The following is a 16,360-nucleotide window of genomic DNA, read 5'->3' as shown; positions in this document are numbered from 1 at the left end:
AAGGTTTAAAAGCCATTTTCTAGCTGTATGGATGAGTGAAGAGATGGATGCAGCAGATCAGCCAATGAGAGGACTTATGACTTGTGTGCATTTCTGATCAGTGATTAATGAAACAAATGTCCATTAAAACTCCAAGCAACAAGGCAAACATGTCACCAGATGTCTATTTGTTCCCTTGAATGTAAGCAATCAGAAAAAACAAAGCAAAATAAAATACTCTAAACTAATGTGGGGCTTAACAGTCAGCTGTCAGCAGTTATCAGCAGCCAGCCTCATCTTTTGCCTTTTAGTGTTTCTCATTTTAAAAGAAAAATCGCACAAATGCTGCAAAACAGAGCTTTCCAGACCACACGTGAAGAGAATGAAGAGAGCTATCAAACAAGCTGCTGAAACGCCAGGTGAAGGAGAGAGGTCAGCTGTGCGACTGAAAACTGACCTGGTCATGGTCGATGTCGCAGTCACCAGTAATGACAATGCGCTTCTCAATCCTTGTCTCTGATAGGCCACCCTTCAGCGTCTGGAACAAAATTCACAGCAACAAAGCATTGATGGATGTCACTATGGGCTAACCATGAATAATCAAGGCACACCTGGGTGCTGGTGGGATACAGCCGAGTGGCTAACATGTCAGGACAGTCCAAGAAAACAGGCCAGATGAAAGAATTATCAGACATCAGATAACAGATAATGTTCCTCTGCTTAAATAACGTCAATATGGACACTCACAAAAGGGAAACACTGCCTGAAGGTACCATGACAGTGGATGCACACTTGCCATGGGGATAAATATAAATGTAACCATGACAACCATGAACCATTTGAACCATGACAAGATAGTGGTGCAACCAAGATTTTAAAGTGACTAAATGTGTTTATGTTTGCAAAACACGCATGCACACACCCATGTGCATATAGCAAATTAAAATTGGCGATCATAATGAAATGCCCATCGTGTGTTTGCAGGTGTGTGTGTCTGCCTGTACCTTGGTGATGTGTGTGGTTGTAGTAGTACACAGAGATTCAGAGGTGATGGTCTGTGCAGTCATCAACACTCCAGGCTCGCCATCACCATTACCATCCAACTGATAACAGGGAGACAAGAAGAGATAATTAGCTCTTGATTAGTAGCATTAAATCCCCAATACATCTTTCAGAGTTCAAATAAATTATATTAAAAAAACAACAACAAAAGAAAAAAAAAAACAAACCCAAAACCTTAAATTTTCAAAATGAATAAATAAAAACTTTCCCTGTGGGAGAAGAAATGAATGAGGGCGCCATGCACTTGTGCTATAAAAGGAAACACTTTGGAAAACAATACATTACCACTGATGAGATTCAAAATCTATTTTAAAACTAAGTGATTCACACACACACACACACACACACACATACACAATGAGTCTCAGGACTAACACATAGAGCTCCCTGTGTTTCTCAAGTGTGCACCTGTGCAGCTTCGTAAGTGATGGTCTTGGTTTCCGTATGTACGATGGGCACTTCTTTTGTAGCTATCTCAGTTTTCTGGGCTGCAAATGTGTCTGATATAGTCACCATTTCTGTCTTTACAACAGGTGGCTGGGGAGGGAGAGAGAGAGATGTAAGGGAGGAGGACAGAGGGTTAATATATTAAACTTGAGACAGTTAAGGAAAAAAAAAACCCTACCCCCGAAAAAAAACACATTTACATCCATGCACGTCTTCCACACATATATATCTATATAGATATATATATGTACACACGCGCACACACACACACACACACACATATAAACCAGAACCAGAAACCAGCAAATGTGTGAAAGTTAACTGTACTTTTCAACATAAAATTTTGTTGGGTTGAAAGGGAAGTGACTCAGTTGTGCCACATACAGTGGTGCACATACCAGTAATGCAGCTGTTGGAGTATAAACGCAAAATATGTGAATGAACGCAAAAAACTAAAAACAAAAAGTCAACAGCTCCCACACTCACACAAGTCAACAACACCAATGTGACAGCATCTACTTAACGCCATGTAAGAGCAACAACTACAGCAGCACAACTACTGAAACATCTTTGGTGTCAACATGCAGCTCCCCTACAGCACAGCACAAACATGCATTAAACATGAGCCAATAAAACAAACGATACGAAGAAGACTGGCAAACAAAACCGCAATTAAAGTGTAAAACATGCAAAAATGGCATTCAGATGAGCAGGCGGCATTTCCAAAGAGGTTGGCAATGATGATTTCCACAATACTGTTAGCATAGTGACCACAACAAGCCAAGTCAACACCAACAGAGAGCAAGAGAGAGAAGCATCACTGCCAAAACACACGGAGGATACACAGGCACACACACCAAAGGTGGAATACACCATGCAGAACAAAAATAAACGTCTAAAAGCAACATGCATTTCCCACTTAGGCCCCATTTACTTCACAACACTAAAATACAATGCAGAGTAGGAGCCAGTAACAGCAACACACTACACAATGCGCAGTGTGAGAGAAGTAGTCATGTTGATAATGGTATGAAGACATTAAAATGTATGAATATCAACACAAACAAAAAATTATCTGTATGTGATGTGTGGCAATTTGACACCAAAACAACAGTGACTCTTCTGATTGTTTTTGCTGGAATGTCATTATTTCTGAAAGGGTTTCATTTTAGGCTAAAAAGACTGTTCACAGGACCAAGATGACTGTGAGGATGTACATGGGGCTTAAATATTCACATAAGCAGGGAGGAAACCGGCACTGTGGTAAGCAGGAGGGGAAAAAAAGTGGGTGTATCTACAGTTGGCAGGAGGGATCAAAGCCCAGGGAAGCTCCGCGGTCTGGCCGGTGAAGACTTTACCTCAGAGCAACAAATAACCTGTGGCCGGGGTTCTGCTTCAGCAAGAGAGGCGTCTCCATTCATTTTGGGCTGCTCCTCTTCCTGTGTAGGTGGAGGCAACCCTTGTGCAGCCTCCTCAGGCAGCAGGAGACCGTTAGGAGCTTCATCGGGTGTCACCATTGGATCGTCTGTGCTCTCCTCTGTCTCCATCTCACCTTCTTTTTCCTTGTCTGCACTCTTCTTTGTCTCTATCTCTGTGTCCTCTTCCCTGGACTCTTCAAACTCTTGAATCACTTCTTCTACAGGCTGAGTGATAACAGCTGGAGGGGAAGCTGCGTCTGGAGCTGACATGTTCTGCTCCACTGTCTTATCCCCCCCTTTCTTCTCTTGTTCTTCATCCTCTTCCTTTTCCTCTGGGATTAGTGCATGTGAGATGGCTACAGGGACATTTGGGTGGTACTCTGCTTCCTCCTCGCTCTCACTCTCAGATGAAATGCTCTCCTGCTTTGCTGCTTTTGCTTCCTCTGCTATCACTACTTCCTCTTCAACCTTCACTTCTGGTTGCCTTATTTCCTGCTCTGTAGGAGAGCTGGTTGTAACTGTGACAAGGCCAGGTTTGATTGCTTTGGAAACCTCCTGGACGACAACGGTTTCTTCAATTTCAACTTCAGTTGTCTATACACACGTACATACACACACACACATACATACATGTACACATGGTGCACACACCCACGTGCACAATGAAGCGCACACACATACACAACAAACGCATGGAGACAAAAACAAAAACAACATGATCATTGAAGATAAATCAAAAATAAATCAAAAAGTTGATTAAAATAAGATAAATTAACACCAAAGCAAAATCAGAATTAAAAGATGAAGATGTCTGACTGTGAACAAAAAGACATGAAAAAGTGAGAATAAGTAAGTGCCAGAGGATGGATGGCTGTTGTAAGAACATTAAATTTCAAGCTGCAAGTGGGAGATGAATGAAGGCCTGAAGAAAATGATGGAAAGCATCTAGAATGGAAGGCTGGATGGATTAATAGAAGAGAGTTAGGTCCACCTTTGCAGGTTCTTTGGTATCAGAGATCGTACTATCAGCTGCAGCTGCTTCCGTTTGGGGCACACTCACCTGCATGACACAGAGGTTACCAGGACAATTATTATTATTGTTACTAGCATCATTATCTTTGTTATCAATCACACACACACACATCAGCAATGATATCATTATAGTTAACAATTAGTGACATGGTGATGCTTGTTATCAGAGGATGGAGAAGGGGCTGGCTTAGTTATTTACCCTCCTTCTCTGTATATGGTAAACTGTCTTTCATGCACAATCAACTTATCAAGTTCATTGCAGCAGGCAATAAATAGGAAAGGGGATGAAGAGCAGTGAGTAAAACAGAAAGTGAGGAGATGCAACTTCACTCCATAAACAAACAAAGAAGCTCATCTTCACTTCAGAAGGGCAAAAGAAACATTGCATTGAAGTCCGCAGTTTCTATGAGATGATCCCCATAAAAAAACAAAACAAACAAACAAACAAACAAAAAAAAACAAAACAAAACATGCAAGACCAAAATAAAGGCCTGAACTTAAAAATATATTATAGGGACACATTTAAAAGCTTAAGTAAAGCAATACAAAGTAAAGACATGGAGGTCTGTAATGGTGAAAACTGCTGCTTCAGCGCTTGCTGCTTTTTTTCAATTTTCCCTAAAGATGCTGGTGATGCAGAGATAAAACAAAAGAGCACATTGTTACATTTGTTTTTGGTCCACATACATATTTACCAAGACCAAAAAAAACAGGTGAAACATTCACAGCTGGAAGTTGCTTTTTCCTGCGTTTATCGTGCTGATTTTGCATCAGTTGATTTAAAATGGATGAATGGAATATGAATTGTCACCATCCATCCTGCATACACAGCAGGCATTATGGACATCCAACAACACCAGATGAGCATCCTCAGTTAAGTGAAGCATTGCAGTTTGTCAGTTTACTTTCAAGTTGATCAGTTGACTTGTGGAGCAAATAAAAACTCTCAGATTCCCATATCCAGTCAGCTAAATCATGGCTTTAAGACTGGTTTATCAAAAAGTGGAGCAACTGTAATGAAAGTAAACTGATTCCTAAATGGTCAGGAGTAACAGTGGCACCTCGGTGGCAGAGAGTGGAGCAGTAGTTGGGGAAATAAGAAGCCCTTGCGGTGTAGTAATAGAGGTAGTGGATGAACATGTGGTTATAACAGCATCTAGTGTCAGTTCAGGAATACTGCAGGCAGCATCAGCAGCTGACTCAAAGCCAGCGGAAGAGTGTCTACTGAGAAGAGCAGAAGCTATTTCCTCTTCAAGGCTCTACAGCAAACACACAAACACATGTAGAGGGAAGCACATAGAAAAGAAGAGAGGGAAGAAATCACACTGTGCAGATAAACACAACAGTAACACAAAAACACAAAGTTAAAGCACAAATATGGATGTAAAACAAAAAATAAAATAAAGAGCAGAAATGTTTTGGATTTGTGCATCTTATAGTGTTCATGTTGAGGAGAAGAGAATGAAATCGATTTATTGAGGAAAGCAAAGTGAGAAATATCAGAAATGTCATTGAGGTACAAAGACAAAATAAACCCATTCTGCAAAACCTAAAATGTGACATGAGCCCAGCTGAAAATGGAGTAACAGTTAATGACAGTGGCAGGTGAAGACAGTTTTGCATGAAGAATTCCTAAAGAAGAAGAAAAAGACAGTAAAGTCCATTAAGTGACAGTGGAGTTACGAATGACAGGTCATGAAAAGAAAAAGAAAGAAATCTTACATAGCTGGCAAAAAGATCTAGAAAATAACCAAAAATGCAAGAAAGGATAACAAAGAAAATAAGGAGACTGTGTAACGAAAAAAATAAATCCACCGCATACTGACATTTCACCTTAACAGGAGGAATGCTGTGAAATTCAGTTGCTATGACAGAAACATCCTTACAGACGTACCACTTGTTGCTGTTGAATACGTATCGTTGTAGCAGGAGAGGAGGTGAGACGTTTCTCCCATTGGTTGGGCTGAGGAGGAGAGGGAGGTGGCGCTTCCATAAAGGAGCGTTTTAGCTGGCTAATGCTAGCTTGGTGTTTCAGAACCTCATCTTGGGTCTTATCATGGTCCTAATGGGGGAGTAGAGGAATAAGGGGAAAGGTGGGGTAAGGGAGGAGGGGTAGAGTGTAAATGAGATAAGTATGGTTGAATGAAAGAGGATGGATGGCAGGGAAAAGAACAGGGTAAAGAGAGGAGGTGGCAGGTCAAGGAAAAAGAGTGGAAGAGAAAAGAGAGTGATGACCAAAAAAGGAGCAGAGAAAGGTGATGGGAACCAGAAAAGAGGGAGGCAGGAAGGGGAGGAGAGGGGGATGGGAGGATGGGGAAAATTTGGTTTAAGAGGATATAGGAACATTAAGCTGTCAATCAGAAGGGAAACAAGATGGACAGCATGCTTCACTGTAGCCTATTAAGGGCTTTGGAGTGATTTGTTAAATCAGTCTTTTCACCTGTATTTTGTTCAAGCATGCACGTTTATGTAGGAAGGCTGCAGTGAAACAGAGCTCTTCCATCTTGTTGAGGAGTTTTTCCTGCAGCAGGCAGACTGTAAAACATGGAACTGATAGTAGTGTTCACTGAAACCATGAGTTGCTCCCTCTCTCTGCCTTTGTCAGTTTTGCCAACTTTCTTTTGGACTTTTTTTTCACGGACACTTTTTTCTGAGCGTTTCTGTCTTACTTTGTTACTACGCTCCCCTGAACTCCTTACACTTCACTACATATACCTACATCTAGAGGAGACAGCCACATGATAAAAATTATTTTTTTTCTCAGAAACTGAAAAACCACAGTTTGATAAGAATTTTCTTTATCTACTATTTTTCTTCAAATAACTCAGTTCAGACAGCTACATGCCATGTAGACTTCTGCACTGGTACAGAAACTAGCTTACAAAGCACCTCTATCAGTCCCATGTTTAACAAAGGGATGTGTTGTTGTTGTTTTAGAATGTTATCAAACCACACAACAATCATCAATCGCAGCCAATCATCAGAAAACAGGAAGAGAGCTCCTCTTACAGGTAGGATTAGTCAGGTTAGATATAGTGGCCTGACAATGATCAAACTCTTAAACCAGTCAAGGATTGGAAATACAATAAGATGAAAACAGTCACAAAACAGCATTCAACGTGCACAGAGCATGCATCAAAGCCATGTTCACTGCTGACCCTATTCACAAAGCAGCCATTGCGAATACCAAGACTGAGAAATTTCTTGAAAGAGAAAGTGTTGCCTGTATTGCTGTGTACCAAGACAGTCTTCAAACAGACCTTTTGCTTTTCATAGATTCAATGCTGAAAACATCTTAGTTTCAGTAAAATACTTAAGTCTGTCTGAATCTCATGTCCGCTTCAGGGAACATTAGTTAGATGTATAACCTGCAGCTAACGTTCCTTAAATCAGATCAATTTAAACTGTTAGTTAAGGCTGCGTGATTTCACCCAACAAGCTAAAAATTAAATGGCTTGGGATGTTGCTATAAATTTACACAGGCCTCCTGTGGAAATGTCTGGCTTTGGTTCCATCAGGCTAATTTACACACCACTTTGCCATTTGGTGCTGTGCAGGTTTACGTACAGTAGGTTATCTAGACATTCTGCGCAAGGACAGTGACACTGAATCTGAGGCCCACATAGCCAAAACAACTAGCTGAAAGATGCTGAAATTTCCACATTTCAAATCCAGCAATTTAAAGTGGCTGCTATGTGAATTAAGACCACAAGAGAACTTTAAGAACTTTTCAACGATACAAAAAAATTTAAACACAGCTGGAATTGAGCTTTGATTTGATAATACTGACATCCACAAACATAAACACACGCATGCACGAACGGACACAGAGCCTGAGAGTGCGAGAGGGCAGCAGTCTTGTACAGTACAGAGGAAGTTGTAGTTCTGATGGCGTCAGAGTACACAGAAAACATGTAGTTCTTATTTTCAGCCATCAGCCGACGCCAGTACCAACCTCCAACATTAAATTACTGTGCCTCACATATATATTGTCCCCATGCACTCTCAATGGACTCTGGAAGGCAGACACACAGCAAAAAATGAAATGCAGGAAATTACTTAAAAAACTGAAATAAAGTAAACAAAAACACAAAAAAAATGTGTGTCAACTGAAAAAAAGCAAAACAACAACTGAATTAATTAAAAACTATGACCAAATAAATAAATGGGGTCCAAAAAAAGTCAAAGGCAGAGATGGAGTGATACAGCAAAGTTTCCTCAAACTGTGATGGAGGGTGAATTATGGGTACAAGTGCAAATGAAAACATTTTAGTCTTCTGGTGTTACTCTAGATAAAATGGTGCTTGCACTCATACTCATGTTGGCACAATTCAAAGCATTCATAACATCACAAAACCAACAAACATTTACATAAACCAACAAAACGCAATGTGCTTTGAGTGAGAAAATAATGACCCATAGATCTGAACCAGAAAGCAAACAAAAACTGAAACCATAAGCCACAGCAGAGCAACCAAAAGTGAAGATTTTAGGTGAAAGTGCCCATTCAGGATCAGTTTTTACACTCGGACCCCAATCTGCAATCTTCATGGGAAATATGAGGGAAATAAATGTAGGAAAAACTACACAGCCTAAAGTCTCAATTTGAATATTTCCAAAAGTTGTTTTATGGACAGACATCCCAAACTGGGTCCTGAGTAGTTGAGAACTGGCATTTCCTCTCATTAGGGCAACTTCACCCCAAAAGAGTGAACCACACCAGGAAACCAACACAACACAGAGCAAATAATTGACAGACCAAATATACAATCAAAAAACCAATGGCAATATGTAAACCTGAGAGAGAGAAACCTCACTGGCTCCAAGTGACTGGTGGTGGGGTAGAGTCAGGGAGAGAGTAAAGACAGATTAGGTTTACTGCTCCACTACACCATAAAGCCAGGCACATTCATTATTCACAATCATCTCTCCACTACTTCTTAGCAAAGTGTCTTATCACTCACTCATTATTGTTCTGAGAATTTGCAAAGCATGCTGGGGAAAGACAGGCCTTACAGACCTGGGTAGGTGTGGCTTCAGCATCACCAGGGCTTAAGTCCGCCTCCTTAACCTTCAGAATTGAAGTCATGGCGATGTTAGTCATGACAAAATGAGCAGGGTGAGGGCACGAAGAAAGAAAAAAGTGAAATGGATGATGGCAAAAGCTTATTTTCTTTCCCAGCAAACTCTGTGCTAAGGAGGAGTGCTGATCCTGTGACCTTTGCACCCATCCCACAAACCCGTTACACGACAGGTATGCTCGTTCGTCAATAAAGGGCGACAGGAGGCACAGCGGATTCTAACTGCTCTTCTAAATTATATAAATGAACATCAAAGTCTGTCAATGTGTGTTCTTATCCAATGATGCACATTTAGAATATACTTAAGCCAAGTCTGACCACCACATCTAAAACAAATAAAAGCATTTGCTTATAATTCCTGTGCCAGGTTTTAAGAACACCACAGCTACTTTTTAGTAAGGAAGTTATAAAGCTATTTTTTTGGATACTAAGTGCTATATTGTGACCAGCTTCCACTTCTCATAAATTCCTGTGGCATCAAACTGACCATGTCACTGTGTTTACTGTTGTGTCTTTTGATTATATACTTAATTCAGCCAAGAAAATCACAACTGGCCACCATTGTAGACACCATCATACATTTACTTAAAACAAAGCATACAACCAGTTCAGGTTAACGGGAGAGACCTGAATGTCAGGGATCAGGTTAAGCATTACACGGTTTACTGTTAATATTCACTGGCAATAATATACAAATCCAACACACTTTAAGTGCTATAGGGTTGAGAGGGTGACGGTTTCTACCTGTGTACAGAGTTCTAACATCTAATCTATAACCGATCACTCCTCCACAAAGGCAAAATGCAGCAACTCATCATTTGGTCAAAATATTAGTCAATTGCTCAAGTATTTATTTATCTTGGATATTACCTGTTAATACTATTATGTTGCAATTTGTGTTGAGTGTGACCTAAATTGGGTTAGAGCTGAACAGACAGATGGCTTATTGAGCTCAACTAAAAATGGTCTGACAGTGTTTGAAAGAATTCTCCAATTGTTGCTGTACCCAACCTCATGTTGTTGTATTTTGCCTTTGTAAATTTAAACTCTCCTTTCCTTACAATCTCTAATCTTTAAATGCTTTTCTTATATAGCTATATTAACAAGAAAATAATAGTTTCTCTATTTTAACACTGATCGTCCAAATTGTATTTATATACGCTGATTAATCTTCCTTATTCTACTCTTTGTTCTTTACTACGAACAATAGTGGGGTTGGCAGGGTTCAAGGAGGGTAAGAAAAAAAGAAAATATCAGGTAAAGGAGGTGTGAAATACACAGAGTTTTCCCATTTAAAGACAGAGGAGGTCAAAGAGTAGTGAAAGTGGGTTGGTGGGGTGGGAAATATGGTCATGTGTTTATGCAGCTGGATCGCACATCTCTTGTGTCCTGGTAGCACTTGCGTGAACATGGAGCCTAATGTGAGGAGGTGTGGTAGTCAGTGTGTCAGGGGAAGCTTGCTTGTTGAAATTAGAACTTAAATTATCCTCTGGCTGATTGTGCGGCCTTTCAGTGACAAACAATGGCAAAACAGCCTTTCGTTCACTGGTGACAACATTCTCTAGGTAACAGAGGGTCAGGCCGAGGGGAGTGGCTAAAATCAGGGCCAAGACCAAAGACTGGCTCGCTGTCAGCATCACAGCCAACAAGAAGACAACTAAAAGGAAAGGGAGAAAAAGAGGGGAAGGATTTAGAAGGTAGCGATGTACAGAAGCAGCTAAGTTAGAGTGAAAGATGGAGGAGAGAGGGAGGAGTGAAATAAGGTAGGAGAAAAAGGGCAGAGAGGAGAGGGAGGAAAAAGAAGTGGCAGTTGGAGGACAGGTGAGAGGAGACACAAAGGGCAAATAGAGTTCTGCTGGTTGTGATGGACATGCTGGAAGTGGACTAAAGAACTTAGTTGGGAGATAACAGGTAAAAAATCCCACAAAATGATTCCACTTCTCTGTCAAACTGTTAAGAATTTGACTTAATTTGGATGTGGTCACGTTGGAAATCACAGACAACGGTGCATTAACAGTTAATCTCTTTAGACTCTTTGCTGACTTGGACACAGCGAAGGTCAAAAAGCTCAGCTTCTGTATCAATCCTGAGCAAAGCTCTGTAGGCTTATGCACGTTGAGATGCTTCTTCAATACGGAGAGAAAACACAGGATGAAGGAAATATATTTGATTACTCCTCTCAGAATTAACCAGCTCTGCCACTTTGGTGGCCCAGTTGCTCTTGGCTCAGTCTGGTAGCTATCCTCAACCCCAGTAACAAGTGAGGTGTAAGTTTGGGATCTAGAGATTGGGTTACAGGCTTGAAGGTTTTGTGGAAGGTGTTCAAAATCAGCCAACTGCAGGTCGGAAGTGATGGATGTATAAGGAGGAGGAGCCCTGGGTGTGTCTGAGGCAGCTGTGTTGTCAACACTGTCGTCATCTTCAGAGATGTCTGAAAGGCTGTGGTCGAGCTCAGATATAGAGTCGAGAGAGGGTGGGATGGAGGAGAGTGAGGATAATGAAGAGAATGAGAGTGGAAACATGAAGATTGACTGATGGTGGATTTAAGGAGAGTACAGCACACACAGGAAGCAGTAGAAAAAGAAGAGGAAGAAGTAGGACACAAACAGACAGAAGAAAAAAACAAAAAGTGAGGAGGGAAATTAAAATTTGGGGGTGGGGGGTCAGTGCACATATAGACAAATTGCAGGAACAAGCAGCAGCAAAGAAACATAAAGTAAGTTAAAAATGAAAACAACAATCAACACAGCGTGCATCAAAAAATTGTTATCAACAAAAATATGGTAGAAATGAGAACATGCAAAAGGAGAGTGAGGAAACAAAAAGATGTGTGAAGGAAAAAGAGAGAGGGAAAGAGACGTAACATTAGTCAGTGAACAGCACACAATAGGTTAAACGTGAACACAACAGGCTAGAGCATAGAGCACATTACAGCTGTGTGCAGAAACAGTGTAAACAGGGTGTCACCACTAAACAAGGGTTAAGTGCCGGGATGTGAGCGAGGGTAAGCACGAGGAGGGGGGAAGTCAGGTGTGAGCAGGAGGCATGCATAACATTCAGTCATAATCAAAATATACTTCTGAAGCAGACGAAGGCAGGCTTGGTTTAGGGCCGACTTCCTCCTTGCTTGTGCACACAGCGCATACCAAAAGTACTCATTGACTTTCCTCTGTTCGTCTAGCTGTAGTCTAGCTGCCCCCCCCCACGTCCCCACCACGTCCCCTGTGTTCACATATAGATATCCACATTTTTAGGAGACAAAAGGCCAAGGCTCCCTGCCCCTTATTCCTTGTAGTGATTCACCTGGTGGGAAAAAAGTGTCTACAGAATCATGCCAAAACAGAAATTAACGAAGTCTGTGATTCTTTTTCAACACAAAAAAGACCCCACTTAGCCTCTTATTTCATCCTGTGCAGACTGTATGCAGTGTCACTTTGATGAAACATTGTCTTGGTGGAGAAACAAAGTAACTGTATTAACATGTTAGTGTTCCCAAGAAGATACAAGCACAATCCTGCTCTAGTTCTCCTCAGATATAAATGCCTCCCAATGTTTAGCAAAACCATCAAGATTTATCAAAAAGCAGTGGCCCTAGTTCCACACTTGGAGGACGTCATTCCTATTTTTTCATGTTTTTCCTGAAAACACATGTTATCCACACATTATGTATAATCTCATACACAAACCTTAGAGTCAGAGTGGAGCTCCAGGCGGGGCTCACGTCCGTTCTCAGCTGCATCCCTGCCAGCCTCAGTTATGCTGATCACTGGGGCTAAAGGAGTGAGAAAAACACAAACAAATTCAAAAAATACTGAACATGTCGATAAATGTACAAACAGTAACAGAGGTGACTCATTCAGTGAAAAGCATGATCTCCGCCAGAGCATATACTTTAAAAATTACTGTACATGCAAATATTTCACTGAGTTTTTCTTTAGTCTTTAGCTGTAGTGGACTCATGTGTCCAGCAGGGGACGATATAAGGCAGTAAAGACAGTAGCGTCACCCTGACTCAGATGAAGCAGCAGTGCACAGCTGCATGGAGAGGGATCAGTTACCCTAAATGTGGAAAACCACAATAACGATGTGCACTGTTTACCAAAGATAATGAAATATGTATTTGATGTGAAAATGCTTGATTTGAGGATTGTGAAGTAGATGAAGTTACAGGATTTTGTAGGAATTTATACATATGAGTTTAATTAAGGCATGGGGTCTTTTGTTAGTTGTGTGTTCCTCTATGTCAAATCAGCAGAGTTAATGATCAGTGCTTTAATTTTCCAGTTTACTTCATGACAGGACATTTCATTGATGTGAGTGACATTTCTTTCATTATAAGGGTCTTTTTCTTAACATACAAATATCATTCTCTCTTTTAATTTTTTCCTTTCTCCTTCTGTCTCTCTCTCTGTGACAGGAAACATATGCTGCAGTTATTTCCTGTATCTGGTCAGACAGTGAACATTTCATGTCCACGTCCACACACACCCTGCCCATTATTTCTTCCACTGCTCTTTCTGCCCATCTCTTCATTCATTTAATATTGTTCAGACTGAATCTAGAATGTCATGTATCAATGTCATTTTGTGAGTCCTCTGTGTGACTGCATTACCTCCATCCAAACTGCGGCTAATGCGTTTTGAAGAGGTGCGTTGGAAGCTGGGTGCAGGTCGGTCTATTAGGGAGCTGGCCAGGCGGGTCTGGGCCTGGGTCCGTCCACTGTAGCGGAACTTGGAGCCCAGAGTTAAGAAGCGAGCCTTGGTAGGAGGTTCTGGTGAATTTAACCTGGAGGACAAAGATGAAAGGTGGGAGGAAGGAAAACAAAGATGGGAGACTGAATTCTATATCTTATTCAGAGTTATTTACTTTGCAATGAAAGAAGTTGCATTTATGTGTCCATGCTGGAGGAGGAATGTTTTAGACAACCCCCCTTGGGCAGGATATTAAAGCTTATTCCTCTCTCCATCTTACAAATACAAGTACAGACAGAGCACACAAACCGTAATGACCACGTTCTGGGCACTTCTTTCAGGTGTGTGCAGGTGAATTAGTGTATATGTTTCATACAGACATAAAACAATTTAAACAACCATGAAATACACTCCTTTCTTTCTTTTTGTGGGAAGAGACCTACGGTTTTCCTGATCAAACTAAAACATGTTTCTTCATTCACCATTATCTAATCAGCAAAACTAAACAGAGAATGGAAAGCCTTGCCTATATAGTTCAAGTGTTCTCAATAGTGTGTGTCTGAGTGTGCACATTTCTACCTGAAGAAACTGTGATTCTCCACGCAGACCTTCCACAGCCTTTTGGCAGATCGATGATTCTGGAGTTTGAATCCCACAGTGCTTTCAAACTGCTCCGTCTATCAGAAATAAATGAGAAATAAAAATTAGGACATTTTATCTACCATGAAAGAAACTGAGGAAATGTGAGTGTTCACAGTCTCTTTTTCCACATGTGCATGTGCCTGGAAACATACCTCTCCTGGTCTGATCTTAATGTAGAAGTTGTTCCTCTTGTATGAAATCTTGAGTATTTTGGGCCAAGCAAAGCGATTTATTCGAAGTCTGTCTTTGTAAACCAAGAGTCCATTGGCACACACACCTAGCATGATGTCCACACCTTCAGAATCCTATACATAAACACAAATGTACGTGAAATGAATTTTATTTTCAATGACTGATTGATCTATGTGAACCAGCTGTATATTTAGCCGCCTGTAAGGCTCAATCAGATCATACTGTATGCTAATTGATTTCTAAAGTAGTCTGCTTGTGGTCAACAAAAATGAACACACCCACCCACCCACCCACCCACCCACACGCACGCACACACACGCACACACACGCACACACACGCACACACACACGCACGCACACGCACGCACACACGCAATGTTGCATGCACTGTTGCACAGTACAATAACAGAGCTAGCTGGCATTCTAACTCAGTAGCAAACCTTTTAAGTCCAAGGCCATCTGACAATGGTGAGGAGGTATTGATTACACTACTAAATTAACACAGGAAAAATCTGTTAGACTAATGGAGGAGGCAATATGTTGATAATGGGCAGTTTTACTGGGGCACACGCGGATCACATGGCTTTACCATGCTATTAGCTAGTCATCGATCTATGTCCTTGTATTGCCACAACAGATCCATTTCAGCTGTTTGGCTTGGACATATTGAAAGTGGAGTGAATGTAGGAGGAAAATGATTTTCCATTTGCTTTCTGTTGTTTTCGTGGATAAACAACCTCTCTTTATGTGGTGATCAAGTTAAGATCATTCTGGTCACTATCACTCACTTCTCTGACAGAAAAGATCAAAGTTAAGAAGTTAATTTGATAATCTTGCTTTTAAAGTGTAACAAATTGTATTTGACATTTTTTTTTTGTGGATTTTGTGGTTATGAAACTTGCACAACAAACCCTAAGCCTAATGGTACAGGACAGAAATAGATCTGTTGCAATAATTCCCACAACCCTGGTATGCCATAAAAACAGATTTTCACGTTTGAAACACTCTCCCTGCTGCTCTGACATTTCTCCTGGTTGCAAACAAGTGGAACATGGCCTTAAAGGGAACTCGCTTCTTTATCTAGATCTGTTCCTCTCTCACGGCAACGTCTCATCTCGACGTCCTCAATGTCACATCCTCACTTCTATTTAAGGAATCCCTCTTTCTCTCACTCTCCCATGCATATTTCCCCCTTCTTTTTTGTCCATCTTGCACAAAGACACACAAACATCCCCAAACATGAAAACATGTGTGCACTCTGCCGATGACCTGCTATCCCAGTAAGAGACTGGCTGTTCCCATGGCAATGGCCTCCCTGAGTGTTTGTACAGCTGGCACACACACACACACGCATAATAATTACATCAAAGAATTACTTTTCAGATTTCAAAAGAGGAGATGATTTCATTTGTACCTTAGCATGGTGCAGGTCCACTCCATACATGGAGAGTTTCTTGGCATTTTCTAGAAACTGGGCATCAGCCTGTGCTGGTGTCATTCCCCTACACATACACACACAACAAAGATTCAGTGATAATCCTTACATTGCAGAAGATACGATATACGAAACAAATCTACAGCTTTTAATCACAAAAACATTATTGCTGTTGTATGATTATTGTCTTTGACTCTGACCTGTGAGACTTGTGGAGTTCAAGAATCTTCTCCTCCATCTCTTTGTTCTGATTGGGCGCAAAGTTGAGCTGGCTAATGTAGTCCAGGGGCCGAGGCTGGTCAGGTTCAAAGTCACCAAACTCTGCCTGTAAACCGATAAATAGTCAATTCACCCCAACTGAGACACATAAGCAGACAAAGA

At 41.0% G+C, this 16,360-nt stretch overlaps 1 protein-coding gene across 2 annotated transcripts in view; it reads right to left on the bottom strand.

The window, feature by feature from the left end:
- The window catches only part of epb41l2 (erythrocyte membrane protein band 4.1 like 2), a 42,330-nt gene that overhangs the window by 3,435 nt on the left and 22,535 nt on the right, over window positions 1-16,360 (bottom strand). The window contains exons 9-22 of one of the 2 annotated variants that reach the window (XM_029495756.1): window positions 16,180-16,304; window positions 15,959-16,046; window positions 14,505-14,657; window positions 14,290-14,387; window positions 13,632-13,804; window positions 12,706-12,791; window positions 8,959-9,009; window positions 8,736-8,768; window positions 5,833-6,000; window positions 3,898-3,966; window positions 2,847-3,500; window positions 1,450-1,578; window positions 984-1,082; window positions 437-517 (exon numbers count right to left, since the gene is read on the bottom strand). In XM_029495756.1, the coding sequence (XP_029351616.1) occupies window positions 437-517; window positions 984-1,082; window positions 1,450-1,578; window positions 2,847-3,500; window positions 3,898-3,966; window positions 5,833-6,000; window positions 8,736-8,768; window positions 8,959-9,009; window positions 12,706-12,791; window positions 13,632-13,804; window positions 14,290-14,387; window positions 14,505-14,657; window positions 15,959-16,046; window positions 16,180-16,304 (2,007 nt within the window). The remainder of the gene's footprint in view (window positions 1-436; window positions 518-983; window positions 1,083-1,449; window positions 1,579-2,846; window positions 3,501-3,897; window positions 3,967-5,832; window positions 6,001-8,735; window positions 8,769-8,958; window positions 9,010-12,705; window positions 12,792-13,631; window positions 13,805-14,289; window positions 14,388-14,504; window positions 14,658-15,958; window positions 16,047-16,179; window positions 16,305-16,360) is intronic. The other variant, XM_029495757.1, reaches the window with a different exon arrangement.

This window comes from Echeneis naucrates, chromosome 24, assembly GCF_900963305.1.
Source record: "Echeneis naucrates chromosome 24, fEcheNa1.1, whole genome shotgun sequence".
Classification (NCBI taxonomy): domain Eukaryota; kingdom Metazoa; phylum Chordata; class Actinopteri; order Carangiformes; family Echeneidae; genus Echeneis; species Echeneis naucrates.
The sequence above is the reverse complement of the archived record's forward strand: the minus strand, read 5'-3'. Positions and strand labels throughout refer to the sequence as shown.